The sequence below is a fragment of the Ostrea edulis genome, chromosome 6 (assembly GCF_947568905.1).
Source record: "Ostrea edulis chromosome 6, xbOstEdul1.1, whole genome shotgun sequence".
Taxonomy (NCBI): domain Eukaryota; kingdom Metazoa; phylum Mollusca; class Bivalvia; order Ostreida; family Ostreidae; genus Ostrea; species Ostrea edulis.
The window spans coordinates 78,736,882-78,755,231 of NC_079169.1; the positions used below are offsets into that span (position 1 = coordinate 78,736,882).

Below are 18,350 nucleotides of genomic sequence, written 5' to 3' on the forward strand. Positions count from 1 at the left end.
ATGGTGGTCTTTTTTTTAAACTAGGTAATAATTTCGAACTCTTTTAAACCAATTAATCCCATCACATATCTGAAACATTTTTGAAGTGGGATAAAACTTGAAGGTAAAATAAATATCCATTACAAGTCAGACGGTGATTTGAGGATTCTTTTTAAAGCTGAAAACAAATATTGTTTGAAGTTTGACCTGACAAACGAAGCATTTTTCCGGCATCACTCGTATTCAGGGTACACACATGCCGTATTGACGACAAAACCATTCTCTTCCTTACCAAGTGTGACAATTCATTGGATGAATATCCTGAGAGAAAGTTAATGATAACGATATTTACCCTGATAAAAAGTCATCTCATTCTCCAGTCGTGTAATTAAAGACTCTAATTATATCACCTGGCCATAATGATGCACCAGGGATTACTGTATCCCCGAAAAGATTATCGCCTACCGTGGACACCCAAGCTAGGTAAGTCCTCACTCGGAATTGTTCGTAGAATATACTAGTGCATTATAAGACAGATGCTGTATTGATTAAGACTGCAAACTTCCTGTCAGTGGTTTCAAGTTTTCAAGTTTTGTTCTTCGCTCAGAACACATTTAGTGGTATATGAGGTACACAGCATATTTTACAATAATCATTGTTCGATTACAACATAGGTACATTTATACATGTATGTAAGAGACAATGGGTAAGAAAAAAAGATTAATGGACAGATCGTTAAGGAGGACAGACTATGACGTGCACTTTTTTTCCCAATAACACACATAAATTCTTAAGCGTTTTTGTATTGGAAATTGACATTTATATATAAGAAATAGATATTCTAGTTTGTATTATAGAGGTATAAAACGCTATATCCTTATGATACAAACTAGATTTTGTTCCTCGTATATTCTTTCACAATTATAAACGTTTGCATGTGTCATGTTAAAGGGTCAGTTGTGTGTCGGGGATTTTATTGGAAAATAACATACAATGAAACAGCATCTAGGTGTATTATTGACAAAACAGGGGATAATCTCGATTTGTTTTTACTCTACTACTCGCAGATGTGCTGTATCAATGTAACAACGTTTAATCTGGAAAAAAGACTTGAATGATCATTGAATAACGTGTAGTATGCCGGATACTATGAAATATACATTTATTGTATAAAGTGTGATGAATCATATTTATAGATATGAGATACTAAAGTAGTGTTTGAAATCCGTGATTTAATTTGAATAGATTAATTAATCATTGCACATTTGGAATATGGTGTGAACTTTAAAAAAAAAAAATACGTATTCAGTAATTAAAAAAATATTCTGCTATAATAATTTACAAGTTTTAAACATGTTTAGAGCTGATGTTGTAACGAGCTATTTTGGGTGTGGACATTGTGGTCACATAATTTATCTTTGTTGAGATGAGGAACTTTCCTGCAAAGTCAACAAAAGAAAACACGCCCTTTCCTTGTAATAAATGAATGAAGAGAATCATATCTGTTCTTTGCGAAACTCGAGGGGAAATAAATCAGCCTTCGTTAGAAAGGATACGGAGAAAGTTTCATTAAAGCACAACAGTGCCGCACCCGTATAGGGAAATGAAGGTCACATGATTGGTCATACGGAAGATAATTAAACTTTGTTAAGTTCGTTCTCTTCAAATGTTCATTACTTTAGTTTAAACAATATCTATTTCATTATGATTAACATTTTTTAATATACACGGGTATGTCTGTCTGTCTGCCTGTCTGTCTGTATGTATTATGTGACATAGGTTAGAAAACAGGCCAAAGGGTTCATTACTTTGACACATAAATGTATACACACTAAACATGCTGTCATTAAATTTACTTATTCGGGTACATGTAATGTTATTTTCCAATACTATGTTGCTCTATTGGGTAAGTAAGGAGTAGCGGGATCAATTTTTATATAATGATATGCTTCATGCATTCAAATGGATGACATAGGTTCTAGGAGCCCCCTTCCCCTCCCTCTTCCCTCACCGAGAATTGTCAAAATGGATGGTTGAATTTCTCATTCCTCCTTTGAATACGGATTTTCATAAACAGTTCGAATAAATATTTTCTGCTGATGTTCGATATCGTTTTTAACTTTGGTTTTTATAATTTATATACGCAGGGAAAAAAAAGTTAAACATAAATGAACCGAGTGTACTCGTGCATGTGTATCACAAGCTATTGCTGTTATAACATGTGTCATGCTTTGTTCGTTTCTTGGAATACTCCGATATATTCGGGATGCTCAGTCCTACAGATTTTGTTCGAAATTCAAGTTTACATATAATTAACATTGTGTATTTTAATGAATCATGAGCGGAATCAAACGAAATGAATTATTAAGAAATGGGAAATCCATGTATGTATTGACAAAATAAGACATAATTGAGCTTTTATTATGCATTTATTCACCGTTTGAACAAACAATTTAAACGTATTAAAAAAAAAACCCGAACACCATGTCCAAAACGATGGCAATTTTCTCTGAATACCGAAAACAATGCATGTACTCGTCGGTCGGTATCTTGCTGTGCTTTGCAAAGCTAGAGAGTGGGCTTATATTAATAAACAGATGAAAAATGCATTTTCAAAAAAATGTTGACAAAACGATTTATGAGTTACAAATGCAAGTGTTATGTGTAATTTTGGGAAATTTTTATATAAATCTTGTAAACTGAAATCAGAGGCCACAACATAAAGAGGTTTATCCTCAATGTATCAACAAACACGTCCTTTATATTTGAGACACATGCTCTATTTTGTGCTTAAAAATTGTTACGAATTATATATTATAACTTATTGATGGGTGTCTTTTTCACTTATGCTATTATTGTAATATATGTACATGTTACATGCATTTGCAACCTATAAGCAGTACTGCTTTTGGAAATAAACAATACGATACGAGTTATAAGATTGTAAGAGTCCTATAAGGCCTTCTGGATTTCCAGGCCATGACTGCAGATCAGGGTAGAATACTTTCGGGTCACGACTGCTAATTACGTTACATACTAGGTTTTCAAATGTCTACAATTCAGGTAGTATTGTAATGCTACATACACCAATCAAATCCGATACGTAGAGATTTTTCTGTGGTGATTTTTCCGCTGCCCTTGATAGAAATGGTAGAAAATTCCTTCCACTTCAAATCAACCCAGTTCAAGTTTTATCCAATGAGAGTGACCGCCCTTGTAACGATAGTGCATGCCAGCCACACGACTATTTGTAGAAAGCCAAAGCGTTTAAAGTTCTAATATCGTAATTTGAAATTTGCAATATGTGAAAATTATGCATTCTTCGAATAACGTATAACGTTCTAAGTAAATATGACAATTATCATCACTACCTCTGAAACTCGGTTCGTGGATACTCCACCCAGGATGAATGCTAAATCTGTACTTTGAAATATGCAAATATAAAATGTTGAATACTTTGTACATGTAAATTCACAAACTGTATGGATGTTAGATTTTTAAAATCCTATTTTACGTATTTGCATGCTTTATAGAAAGTAAACTACAACAACGAACCCGACACGTGCAAGGCGTAGCTACGTACATCCGTAATTTCTGCAATATAATTTCAACCATTCCATGTTAATAAACCTTTATTTCGACAGAAAGCTAACTTTCTCCATAAAAGAAACGGGTTATTTTCCAGCGGCATTGGGACAACTAGTACCCATGACAACTTGCTGATACTCCAAGACAAATCCGATAACGTCAGTTTAGGACTACCTCACACTTATACCATTATCTCAGACAGTCTACAAACTGTGATAATGTCTTTCTACCGAAGTCTGCTCTGCTTTGTTTTATGCCAGAGAACATACAGCTACTAGTGTATATAGCATAAATAGACATCATATTAATGAAAACAATACTTAAACACACTTCTTTCTTCCTTATAAAGGGGCAGCTGTGACACGTGCCATTTCAAAACTGAAGAGGGTGCAATTATGTTTGTGCCTTATCTCAGTTTTTTGTCCTTTTTTTCAATTAAAAACCTGGAAAAGTAAACTTTATGAAATAAAATCATAATCATAATATTTACCCGAGACATTCTTTGAATGGAGGATTTTTTTTTCAATCTGTGGGCTTTGGGCAACCCCTGTTCGTCTGTGTTATGCATACATTATACACTTGCCATATGTACATGGAATACAATGAACAGCGCACTCTCCTTCCGCAGGAATACTAATTAGTGTTACAGGCTATAAGAGAATGACTAAACCTAGAGGCATGAAAATCAAGCCCCCTTTCTTCCTCTTTCCCTTTTAACGGCGCATACATACACTGCACTAACGATTTAAGATTTTTTGTTTCCAAACTAACATACAAGTGTTCCAAATATACTCACTGCATCTGTGATCGCGTTATATAACAACTTTTGCAACATAAAGTATTTGATTTCATCCTACATTAAAAAGGAATGGATTAAATTTTCTTGACTTCTTTAACTCTCGTGCATCTCCCTTCAGCCGTATATATGTGTGCATTGCGCATGCTTTCTTCACACGTGGTTAGAAAGAGAACAAGTGTTACACCAAGAAACTTAAAGAAGTCTTTCAAATGATAAAGACAGTTTTAAGAAAACATCTTATTTTATACTGTTGCTGAATATTAGAATTTAGCTTAGATATACACGTACATGTAATCAATATACATGTAATAATTTTGGCCGCACCTTGGAACCAAACCCTTACTCCCTGGGATCGTGAAATTTACAATTTTTGTTAAAGGACTACCCACTCCTTCTAAATATATATCTAGTTTCAATTTAGTATCAAGCATTAAAGAAGATATTATCAAATGTTTGACACATATAAACTATACGAATATATACCAAGTTTGGCCCTGTCCTGGAATCAAAGTATTTATCCGGGGATCATGAAATTTACAATTGTTGTAGAGTCCTTCCTGCTCGTCATCACTATGTATTTAGAATTTCTTAAAGATATACCGTTGTAGAGAATATTCGTCAGTTTTGGCAGTTTTACCCCACCACAAAGGTCCCAGGAGTGCAGGAGGCTTGAAATTTATAATTGTTGTCTCCCTTATTCCAAAGCTGCTTCATACTAAATTTGAAAAGAATTGGAATGGTAGATATCGAAAAGAAGATAAAATGTTCAATATATTGCTAACACATTTAATCACTGACAATTTTGGCCCCACCCTGATACCAAAATCTCTGACCCTGGGATCATGAAATGTACAATTTCGGTAAATAAAGGAATACCTGCTCTTTGTAACTTATCATTTAGTTTCAAATTAGTATCAACAGCACTAAAGAAGATGTTATTTAAATGATTTACACAAAACACTATATAAGTTTGACCCCACTCTGGAGTCACTGTCTCTATCCCGGAGATCATGAAATTTACATTTTTGGCAGAAGCCTTCCTGCAATAAAGTTGTAGATATTTTGAAAAATGTTCATTTCTGGGTACTTTTTGCCCCTCCGCCAAGGCTTCAGGGATGTAGGAGTCTTGCAATTTATAATTTATGCCCCCCACCCCCACCCCGTACCAAAGATGCTTCATACCAAATTTGAAAAGAAGTGGAATGGTAGTTATCAAGAATAAGTTAAAAATGCCCAATTGTTAACGCACTACAGACAACGCAAGACGGATAACGACGGACGCTCATGGCTGATCAATACGCAAGTTCCGAGATATCAACTCTTCTGTGATGGAGGTACATTCAGTATTCCGTTGAACGCTTGGGTGGGTACAAGATGTATACATATGTATGTAGAAAAGGATAAAAGTTATGAAAGCGTAAATTTTGTTTATATCAGCCATTGCTATACACTAACCTGACCATATGTAGAATAATATTTGTTTGAATTAGGCCATTAAATTAAATATGAATTTATTTATTATTTCCTCTTCTGCACGAGTGTTACTTTAATCAAAGAAAGTTGCTGATTATCGATTTTTATTTGAGCTTTTTCATTATCAAATAATCATAAACTTACTAAAATTGTGTGTCCTAGCAGTTTGGGTGCTTGCATGATGTCTGATAATCATCCTTTAGGCAATATATAAAGGCAGCGATAAGCATTTGTACCCATCGCGTGTGGAAGAAAGTATGTTTTACGTCTCACTGTGCGTAAGAGTTCCACAAAGGGAAAGAACTATTGGGCAACTCGCGGATCGGAAATTGCGTATTGCAACAGTAAACTCAGAGGACCTAATATAATAGCACGCGGTATGCTGATATGACAGTCACGTGGTCAACACTCAGCTCGTTTCGGAAAAATGTGTGCACAAAACACAGATCGTATTTTTGTGTCACCATTTTCATTACAGTGGCGGATTTAGACCCCCCCCCCACCTTGTGACCAACAATACAAAATTAAATCTAGCAGAGCAACAAGAAAAGCATAAAAATTGCCATTACATGTATACATATAATTATTATTATTATTTTTTTTTTTTTTATTATTTATTGATTTTATTATTGTAACCTGTTGCGGTCTGAACAAGCTTACCGTTGCTGAACTTGCGTGGTGAAGAGAGAGACTTTACCACATCACTAGAAAAGCTAGCTCAGTAATGAGATTGCAGAAGTTCCCTATAGATTTTGAAGAATGTTCCGCTAAAGGAGGGTGGGTAGAAAAAAATCTTTAAAATATGAACCACTGCCTCATTGCATACTCTCCTACAGATTGAGCATCGGGATCGGTCCTATAGGGTCCAAAGGTCACAGTGCAGATTTTTATCATTATTATTTTTGCTTTTAGGATGTAATTTTTTTTCACCTCCCCCTTTTTACTGTCACCTGCTGAGTTTTCTCTTTCTTTTGACGCCGTATTCAGTTATAATGGTCATAATGAGTAAATATTTCTAGCTAAAAAGACTTCATTCGTACCCGGTACATGTAGGCCATTGGCGGATCCAGAGGGATTATTCACAGGCAATTGCATCGCCCCCAAGCGATGCAATTGCCTGTGGGATTATTATGATTGCATTCCCCACGTGGTCTGTCAGAGAAAGAGAGACCGAGGGAAAGTATTTAGTTTATATAGAATACATTGATGGTATCTGTACATTATCGGTGAACAAATGTCAGCGAGTAAAAATGAAAATATGTAACATTGACGTGCTACAATTTATGTGACTGCAAAAAAAAAAAAAGCCCAGATGAGTAAAAAAAAAAATCTTTTTTTTTTTTTTGCTTCTTTGTAACCAGAATACTTTGAAGAAGAAATACAGAAAACAATCATTTAAATATCTCTAAAATTAAAGAAGTCATAGTCCTATATACTTGACGCATCCATTAAAACTCGTAACATCATCAGGCATTCTGACGTATTTACAGCCATCAGTCAATTCTGAAACAACCTTTTTTATGTAAGCATGGAACATTTAGTAATTCCTGCTTAGAACTGATAAAATCAAATAAACTTTGTATAAACTGTGTTTCTGAGTTATCATGACAATGGAATTCACAAAGCTGACTACAATTTAAGGAGACTGGTTGTTAACACGTGAACCATACAATTATCTTTCAACTATCGAAGGTTTCTTACTTTACTCATCCACGCGATGCGTTCATGAAATAAACTCTTTGGATGTGGGTGTAAATATCGCAGATGAAAAGCTGTCCGTTTTATTATATGCAGACGATATAGCCTTAATAGCTAAGACACCGGAAGAATTACAATGTATGCTACAAAAACTGCACAATTGGTGCAGGCGTTGGAGAGTCCTTATAAATACTGAAAAATCCAAATGTATGCACTTTCGTAAAACTAGAACAAAAGGAACAGAGTTTGAATTCACTATTGGAACAAATACATTAGAAATAGTAGATAGCTATAAATATCTTGGAATCATATTTACTTACACTGGAAATTTTACAAAAAATGCAGAAAATCTTGCTAAAGCTGGAGGACGGGCACTTGGAAAAATTATTTCTACAATACACAATAATAAAGAATTTGGATTCACTGCTTACGAAAAATTATTTTACTCTTGCGTTTTACCTATATTAGACTATTCGTCCAGTGTTTGGGGGTTCAGAAAATTCCAGTCAATAGATAATGTTCAAAATCGAGCCATTAGATATTTTTTGGGAGTACATCGTTTTGCGCCTTTATTGGCAATCTATGGAGATACGGGGTGGATACCCAGTCAATATCGTCGATGGATTAATATGATAAGATTTTGGAATAGAGTATTGTTATTTGACAGTGAACGCATTACTAGAAAAGTGTTTGAAATGGATTATGATATATGTAGAAACAACTGGTGTAGTGCTCTGAAAGAAATTTTGCAAAATTTGGAACTGGAAAGTTATTTTGACTCAAAATTGTTAATAGACATGAATGTTCTTCAAACAAATATGCATTACTATTACTCAAATATCTGGAAAAATGAAGTATTTAAAGTACCTAAATTGCGAACTTATGTGTCTATAAAATCAACCTTTGGTCGAGAAAATTATGTAACATTGGATATGCCAAAATACTTTAGGTCAATTATGTCGCAGTTTAGATGTGGTATTTTACCTTTAAGAATAGAGACGGGAAGATATTATGGGGAACCTGCTGTTGAAAGAATATGCTCATTGTGTTCATTAAATTGTGTGGAAGACGAAATTCATTTTTTACTCTATTGTCCATTGTATTCTAAACTCAGAACAACTTTGTTTGAAAATACGGGATTTGATCAAATGTCAATGTCAGATGTAGAGGTTCTTCGAATGTTAATAACAAACTACCCAAGACAATTAGCAAAATACTTGTACTCCTCCTTTTCTCTTAGACAATCTATTATATTTGGAAAAATCAACAACTGAGCTATTTATACATAAAATACTTATTATACATGTATACACATGTGTGTATATATAATTATAGAAAATGTTATTATGCGCAATTATTTGCATTATATATTATTATATCAATGTTTAAAGTGGCATATAGGCCCGACGGGCCGGGTGTTTATTGATTTGTGTATTGTGATAAAATTGGATGTATGAATATATGTACACATGCCACTATAATAAATAAAATTACTTACTACTTACTTACTTTACTACCGATATTATCCAATTTGACTTTTTGATACATTGGAATTCACTTGCAATCAGTTAATTATTGATTTCATTCCAAATCAGGTATAAGAGTTAGAATTCACCCAATTCTTCTTTTCAGGAGGTAGAAAAAGTATCTAAAATGGCTACGACCACCTTGCCTCTATGTAGAAGTGAGCGGTTGCTATTTTCAGATGCGGAAAAAACAGAAGCTTTTATTTTCTGATCTCTACCTCAATTAGATCCGCCTCTTCGTCATTTGTATAATGACGTCAAACAAAAATCTTGTATTTTGCAATACAGAGTTTTAGCTATTCAAATGTGAATTATTCCAGATTTAAAAAAAAAAAAACCATTTAAAAAACACCTCACAAAAACAAAGAAAACGGAAATTCAAGCAAACAAATTCACGTTAGCCAGTGGTGACGATTTTAAAGTTTGAGATCATGCTCTGGGTGTTGGTAAATAAGTATCAATAGTTACTCTACCGTAAAGAAACTGTCAAACATGCCCGAAGTTCGTCAAAAACAGTAGAAATATAAACACTCTTCAAAAGGGGGTAAAAAACATTGTTTGTAGCAAGCAGGATCGCAGAGCAATGATAGCGTAAGTAAGAGAACTTTTTATTGCGATTTTTTAGAATAAAAAAAAAACATGTTTCAAAAATTTAAAGAAGAGTTCCTTACCAATGACAAATCACTTGATAAAATCGTTTTCACATTACTTTCAATGTTGAACTTTAAATTTGTTAATGGTAACATAAACAAATGTGAAAACTCTTTTTTAATCTAATGTGCAAAAAGATAAAATGTAGGTAAATGTAGCTCATCAGTAAGCACACAAACTCAGTGGGGTTTTGTTATGTTTTATGATTTTTCAAAATGATGAATATAGAAAATAATGCTTTGCTAACAATTCTGGATAGGTCATATACGGTGTGACCCCATAATCAATACCGTTTGAACGAATTTTCCTATCAAGACAAAACGGGATTGATACGGCCATTGTAGATTGAATATTTCTGTTTTGTACATGTGCTGTATGATAAGATAGGCTAAAACTTCTCCGGACGTTTCCCGCACGTTTGACGGTAACCGAATAGATAAAATGTTCGATCAAATTCAGTTAATATCAGAAAAATGCCGTTATCTGATGACCACTCACACAGGTGTAGGGGGGTCTTTTACTTTCGTCTATAGCGCTTCCTTTGTTTTCGCTATCAAACTATCGTTTGTTCCCCGAAAAATCCTAACACTTCTTCGATAAAAATCGTTACTTCTAAATCCATGAATATGCATTATTGAAAATAGCTTTCGATTTTCAAGTCAGTAACATCATATTCTCTTCCTTTCTTTACACGGAAATGTCAAGAGAATCTATATCTATATATATATATATATATATAGAGAGAGAGAGAGAGAGAGAGAGAGAGAGAGAGAGAGAGTTCGGAACGACCTGTCTCTTTATCAGTAAATAACATATTTAAAAAAGGGCTAGCACTAAATCCCGAAGCCCATATACTTTGCAAATTATTACATGTTTATTGCTTATGGCTTACTAATCAAGAAGTTGTTTAAGGGCGAATCAGGACAAGTGATGTTCGTCCAATGGGCTAATCCATAAAGCGCGAAGAGATCTCTTAAGGATGAATGCTACACCAGAGAAATTTCATATGGATGAAAAGTGGAGGATACATGTATACATGCAACAACATTTTGAAATTGAAAACATTCAATTTTACCTTATATAGTCAAAAATGCAGTTAATCTGGAAACAATTAAAACCCCTGCTGGACTCGAACCTGCGGTCTACAGTTCAGCAGTCGACGTGATAACCTATTATGCTTTTCAGCTACAAGTGGTAACGGATTTGTAATGAATACACATTTATTACTGATATTGATATTTTCACCCATGTTTTAAAAGGAAGTCAGCCATTATGACGATGTAGAGTACTTCCTTAAACAACTTACTGATTAGCAAGCCAAAAACAATAAAGAAATAATTTACAGGGTATACATTGTATATATTTGTAGATTTAGTGCTAGTCTTTATATATATATATATATATACATATTTTACTATGTAAACCTTTTCTATTTGTCCCGAGGAAGGGGCGTGTCGTCCCGAAAATTTAACAACATACATGTTCTTGTTTGTGTCGTTGGTCAGTTTAGTGCTTTATATCATATTCATATATGACCTTGCATCAAATCTGTAGTTCAACACTTTTAGGTTTCTGGTTGTGTTGTAACTCAGTACTCTCTCTCTCTCTAGTACAATCAAATGTTGTGATGATGAAATAATATCCACATATACATTTGTGACAAAGTCAATGTAATTTTGAAATCTTGATCACCATAATGATCATAATTTTTTTTCTTCATTTTCAAATTCGATGCATAAGCATCACTACCCAACAATGTCCCACTTCTTCGTACTGAGTCTTCAAGTCTCAATGAACCCAACACGTACAAGTAAATCACGTGACCTTTTTGAACTTTTGCGTGGTCATGTGCTTTAATATGTTTGAATTAATCTCTTAATAGAATTATAAGTACCACCAAGGAAGACGATGTGCAAACACTCACCTTGAAAACTGCAGGTCACATCGAATTTCAATGTCAACAAATTCTATAGACCATGTTGACATATGAGCGCTGATGCATCCAAATTCAACTCAACAGTTCTTATATATTAACAGGTACATGATATTAATTATTGTCGAGGAAAGGAGATCAAACAAATCCATCACTGAATTGTCGGTTCTCTAGATTGTGAAAATTTTCTTTGTTGATCCAAATTTTGAAATAGAGAAAAGGAAGATGTATAAAATGTCATTATGCAGGTGCAGTTTACTGATTTTTCATTTTATTTCAAGTACATGGTTGTTTAGTCGTGTGCTTGTTTTAATTTCAGGAAATAAACAACACAGGCATACACTGGCATGAATGTTTAGAATACAATGCAAATATATAAATTGATAATAGCTTCACTGTCGTCGGGGATGTCTTTATATATGTATAAGTTCTTAGCATGCATTTATGTCTATATTAAAAATTTAAGCTCAAGAAATTTATTAAGCACTTGACAAGGCTGTGTCCATCAAATGTCCCATCACAGACTGCTATAGTAGCCGTGTTTGTGGTAGTCTTTGCTGTAGTAGCAACATATTACTTTGATGGTGGATCGGGATTTGAAAAGCATAACAAATTTAGTTTTTATGTAATCCATACGCTAGAAACTTTGGGTATTTCTAGCTAAACAGTTAAAATGCAGATAATTTTATTTACAAGAGAATTAAAATTCAAATCTTATACACTATATTACATGTATTATTCAATTTGTAACACTAACGTGTCAAAGCCCTCCCAGTGCATGTTTTTTGTGTGTGTGATTTTAACACATTATGATCCTGAGGTTGTGAGAATAGAAATACACTAAGAAAATACTCGGTCCCGATAACCTCGGACAATTTGGTGATCTCCCCTTGACTCAGTCCTCATTTTGTTTGTATAAAAATTGAGAGATTACTCTTTTCTCAGAGAGGAGCAAGAAATTTAAGGGCAAAGCAGGGTGTTTGATTTAATAAGACCCTATGTCCTACATTTAAGGTAAGAGTTTGGAACTTGTCACTTCATCTAACCCTGTTTAAGAAATTAGCTCGGACAGAAAGTTTGTTTTCTTTTTCTTATCTTAAATGGGAGGGATAAAAGGAGATGATAAGACCTCGGGTATTACTAAACTGCTTATCTTTTTCTTGTTGTCACGTGGTTTGTACGTCATAATATGATCGATACCTACGGTAAATCTGGTGATTTTTCTTTGATTTATTTGTGTTCTGTGATAATGTAATCCGAAGCCATTCTCTACTTTGGGACATTTTCTGTGTTCGGTGTATGACAAGAAAACTGCAGTTGGATGCCGTGTTGCGACTAAACACTGTTGAAACTGATCCAATGCTAACAATATTCACGTGGAGTTTACCTGTGCAATATTACCTGGCCTTTTTATCAGACAAAAAAACCATAACAGATATTGATAAGCCTTTTTTTGTTTTATGAATTTTATGTTTAATCAGGGACATCTGCTGTTATCGGAATTTGACAGAGAAAATTCGAATGAATGCTATAATTTCCGCATCGTTTTAAAAGAATTAGTACTAGTGAAAAAGATCGCCATCCGATTGTTGTGATTCTCTTTCTTGGACTCAAAACACTCTTGCCATCGCTCGAAACAAAATGGAATATACCATGCTGCATATAAAGTTATGATGGCCCTGGAACACCTCTGAGTTCTCCAAATGTTGATAGACAGACACATGGACATTATGCCAACATCCGCAAAACGCGTGTGTAGAGAAGGCAGTTTGGAGACTGACAAAGAATCTTCCGGTGACATTTCACCCATTCAGACGCCCGATCTTGAAGCCGTTCGCCCCAAAACCAGAAAACACCCCAAATCGAGTCTAAAATCAGGTAAAAAGATTTCTTAACCGGGCGCTACTTATTGTAGTGCATGTACGATACGGGTTTCAGTATTAGAGATAATACGTATATATGATTAAGGATAATGATAAGATACTGAACATGAAACGATGACCGAACAGCTGATTTCAAAAGGGCTTTTTGGTAGTAGTTACTCCAGGAAAAATGTATATCTGAATTGTTGTAATACTCGCATTGATAAATCAGATATCGAGAATTTAAAAAAAAAAAAAAAAGAAGAATATGATAGTTTTGGTCTTAGAATCGAAACTTTTAATGATTATTATTTATGTTTTAATGATTATTATTTATGTTTTAATGATTATTATTTATGCTTTAATGAAGTAGAGTAGTGGAAGACGGGTAGTATTTCCTTGTTTGAAAATGTGAATGAAAATATTTGCATTCCGTAATATCCCAAACAGTGAAAGAATATCGGTTTCAGACCCCGATTCCCCATTCCAGCGCTGCCGTGGTGGGCCAACCACTTGTGAACTCGGTGATAGACATTTTTTGTTGTCTAGCCTTCTCATATATAGATATATTTGTTTTAAATATTGCGTAAATTACGATCCTTTTGTTTTATTGCGCTCAATAGCACAAGAGCTACATTTCACGCAATTTTACAATATTTTATTTGAATTTTGGCAAGATATGATTTATTGATGCAAGGGGACCGGACTATAAAATTGAATTCCAATCAGAACTTAAGACATCCTTACTTTACGTTTATAAAAGATACTGTAAACCAATAAAGATTTCTAAATATGCAATAAATCAGAATTTATATGATAAAGCGCTTGTAAATTATAAAAAATGGAAGATGTTGTTGTCATTTATAGAGGCTTTTGAATTGAAATATGTTTGTTTTTCGAAATATTATACCGAGGGAGGTATTGAACAAAGTTTATTCTTGCAGATTATATAAAACTTTTTTTTTCTTTTAAAAAATCTACGTTCGTACTATACTAGAAATTTGCGCCTGCAAAACACCGATCAAGTATCAAAGTGTATATAAATGCATGTATATATCTTAATGTCTAGATAGTACTGTGCGTCTATTTATTCCTAATTTTTAAGCCTTAAAAAATGGGGGGAAATGGAAAAGTATGTAAACTGCTTGAAAAATTGAGTACCTCCAGAAAAAGTGAACAATAATGTTATATATATGGTGTCTGATTGAAACGAGACGAAAAATCTTGATCTCAAGAATTTAGGAGTTTATTTTTGTCTTGTCATGTTTGCATAGTACTTCTTTGTAAATATTAGACTGCAATCATTTAATGTGAAAGCAAACTATTTCTCTAAGTAGTGCGGTTGCGAACCGCCAGGCCATTTTGTGGGTACACTGTATTTAGAATGGAGAAAAAAGTCATCCATCATATCAAGTGCTTTCGAGTGAAAAAGAAAATAATAATTCACTCCAAATGCATAATTGATTTCAGGGGTCGTTTAAGTTTAAGCACAGTGGTGTATGTTATACCAATACAGACAAGGCCATTTCTGCATTATTACATAACGAAATGTCAAAGTTGGGCATGTTGGGGAAGAGTTTGAGAACTAAGAACCATTTATTTTCAATTCGAAGGTACTCGGTAACGAAAACGGTAGTATTTAGAATAAATATATTAGTTTTATTTTTATAGAAAAAATTCTATAATTGTAATATTATCAGGAAAAAATGGGTTGGTCCATCTGTGTCTGAATTGCATGTAGAGGACCCAGTTTTACTAATCGCCGACAAAACACAGCTGTGACATTATTCAAATGCTAATGATTGACACGAAGTTTTTCGCGAAAAATCATTAAAAATGATCCTTTCCCCATGTTTCCTTGAAACTTTACTATGTTTGATTTTTTTCTTGTTTTACGTGGAAACAAACTTGCCTAAACATTACTAGAGAGTTTGAGAAAGCCCTGCTTATGAATGAAAATATTAGGATTTCGGGTCTGTTTCAATTTACGTAACTTTAAAATGTTTTATTTTCAATGGTATTATTTTGAGTAAAATCGACACAATATCCCTTAAATAATGGAGTTGTGTTATGAATTTTGATAATCAAGAGCTTCAATTTCCGTCTAAGTTTACAGCTCTTGAAATGCAGTCAATACAAGAAATCAAAAACACAAGTGCGAGCGAAATGAGGGACTGCAAAGGGAATTTCTGTAATTTTTTTCTCTCTAGATATGATATTTGCATGTTTAACAAATGTAAGAATATTTAATGGAGATGTCTCCATACGAGTGAAAAATTCTCAAGCATTTTCAATTAATCAATCAATCATCGCTGCTGAAAATATAAGATTACCTATTCTTACAAAGAGAAAAAAGTTCAAGCGTAATTTTGAATTTATGATGAATTTACCTATAGGGTCCCCATTTAGGATAAAAATATTTCAATTTCTGATATCATTTAAGGTGTTCCCATGCCCCCTCTTTCTGATTTATAACCTTTCCGGGAAAAAAAACTAAACAAAAAACTGCAAAAATACTACTACACTCACGTTTACTTGGGAAAATCGATGTTTTTTATAAAATAAAATTAAAGACGAAAACATTGACGTCACGTGGTAGAGGGAGAAAAATATGAATTGATGAAGTCTGTGAGGACGGAAAATAAACATGATATATAAAGAAATGCATTGTGTATTTTTTTTTTATCATATGTGATACGTCCCAGTCCCCCGCTGTGGCACATTTATTGCTAAAACAACAAGGTGTCAGCGATATGCCCTTTATGATGCCTCTGTTATGTACGGAGAGGTGGATAATTTAGTAATCTTCTATAAGTAGAAGATTAAATCATTATCATTCTAATTGTAATCAGTTCACATTGACAATTTTAGCGAGCATCTCGGAGGGAAAAAATTGTGTGTGTTAGTTATTCCTTATAAAATTAGATTCTTTTTCAGTTACCCCGGCCCCATCAACCTAATTAAGATTCGAAATCAGAAAAGGAAATAAGAAAACTCTTATGGTTGAAGAAAATAAGATATTATATATATTTTTGATTTGTCTGTGTTAAAAAATATATATTGCATTATGATTATATGAAGTATCTATCGATGTATTTTGATAGGAAAACTTCCTGCGATATTTCATTTGTACAGTTTGACTTTGTATTTCATTTCATACTATTAGCACCAAAGTCTACTAAAGTTCTCTGAGATAGTCAATATATACAGATAATATACTTGGTAGTGGTACTTTCCACTTTACAGCATATTAAACAACCATAGTCTGAGAAATATAAAGCCAGGGTTTTAACCCTCCCGTTTCCGATCAATATGCACATACCAAACAGCCCGAAAAGGTACAGAGATCGCTTTTGATAACGATTTTTAATTTAAGCCAGATTTTAGCAATTTTATCGAGTGTCAAATCCAAGAGTGGTCGCCATCGACAATTTGATAAGAGTGAACAATTCTATGTTTAATTTGAACTTTCCTCTGGACATTGCGAGCTTTAATTATTACGCTCACTGTAAAACATTCATTATATTTTCTTCAGGTTATATTGGAGCTTTATGGATTGGTACGATCCCGTTTAGGCCTAAATTAAAAAAAAAAAAGTTTCCCCATTGTGATCGACCTTGGGGGGAAATGTACATCTCTCTAAAGAATTTTTTAAAGGTGTGAATTATTGCTCAGTTTTACTATTTAATCGTTACATTTGTTGGGCAATATTATTCCTACCTGCCTATCAAGAGGTCAATGGCGAGTCACTGAAGGTCTAATTAATGCAGACCATATCTAACATTACTTTGAGAGTATGTAATATTTCAAATCGTGATGTGGATTATTTTTTCTCTAGTAAAACAATCATCCGCAAAAACTAATCTAGAAAAAAAATCATATCCATTTGTAAATTTTAGCTATTTGGCTGGATTACTGTTCCGTATACCCAGCATTTAGTATTGGAACTAAACTGACACACATCCAGTTTAAGACCGCATAATCCAGGCAGAGGTTACATGTACATATATGACACTGTCCCGTCTTCGTGAAAACCTTAGCCAACGCAATTGTGCAAACTGGATTAAGAGATAGAAGGGGGTATTATTGGGGCTCATGGAAGACCCTACAAAAGCTTTGACGGACTTTATCTCCGGACAAACACCGGCTAACGGACACGACTGTTTGTCTGTGGCTTTAGATCTATTGCGATAATGAAAAAGAAGGCTATGCACAATATTATGGATTTAGATTGTGTCATTATATACCGGCTGAAGCTGCGGTCGATCTCTTGGGTTCCATATGATTGTTAACGAAATATACTGCACTGTTTTGTCATCGGCCAGAATGCTTGGGACTTACAGTAATTCCATTTAGTGAATATCGAGATTGTGTTGAATCAACATGGTACATAATTTCCTTAAACAATTAGCACTTTTATAAATGTGCTGTGACTTGTGAACGTTCAGCTTAGTCTCTGGGATTCACAATACACTATATCTTTCTTTTTTTTTCCACCGGAAGTATGTCGGGGGCGAGAACCAGACATTGTATCCAGTTACTTTAGAATCTCGAACCCGACTTAATTTGTTTGTGCAAGCCAATTTGTATTTTAATCCGAGTTTTAGGCGATTATAAAAGTAATTTACAATGTAAAATATTTGAAAGATACTCTGGGTTTCCTTACTCTTTTTCGTTTAGATTTTGAAAAGAATTTTTTTCTTTTTACAGAACTGAAGTTGATATTTAAATGTTTGTGCTTTTGTCTGGGAAATTACAAAATAAAACCCTGTTTCATATACATGTACCAATAAACAAGGGGGGATGAGGCGAAGAAAAACAATTAAGCTCTATAGGAATCG

At 33.8% G+C, this 18,350-nt stretch overlaps 1 protein-coding gene across 2 annotated transcripts in view; it reads left to right on the forward strand.

Annotated features, from left to right (window-relative positions):
• The first annotated feature begins 12,640 nt into the window (after positions 1–12,640).
• Positions 12,641–18,350, forward strand: part of LOC125646870 (DNA-binding protein RFX6-like) — a 36,843-nt gene continuing 31,133 nt past the window's right edge. Inside the window, exon 1 of one of the 2 annotated variants that reach the window (XM_048873463.2) lies at positions 12,641–12,661. Coding sequence is in view for 1 of the 2 variants with exons in the window: in XM_048873460.2 (XP_048729417.1) it covers positions 13,351–13,525 (175 nt within the window). In the remaining variant the exon portion in view is untranslated. Of the gene's footprint in view, positions 12,662–12,802; positions 13,526–18,350 lie in introns of those variants that run through there. The other variant, XM_048873460.2, reaches the window with a different exon arrangement.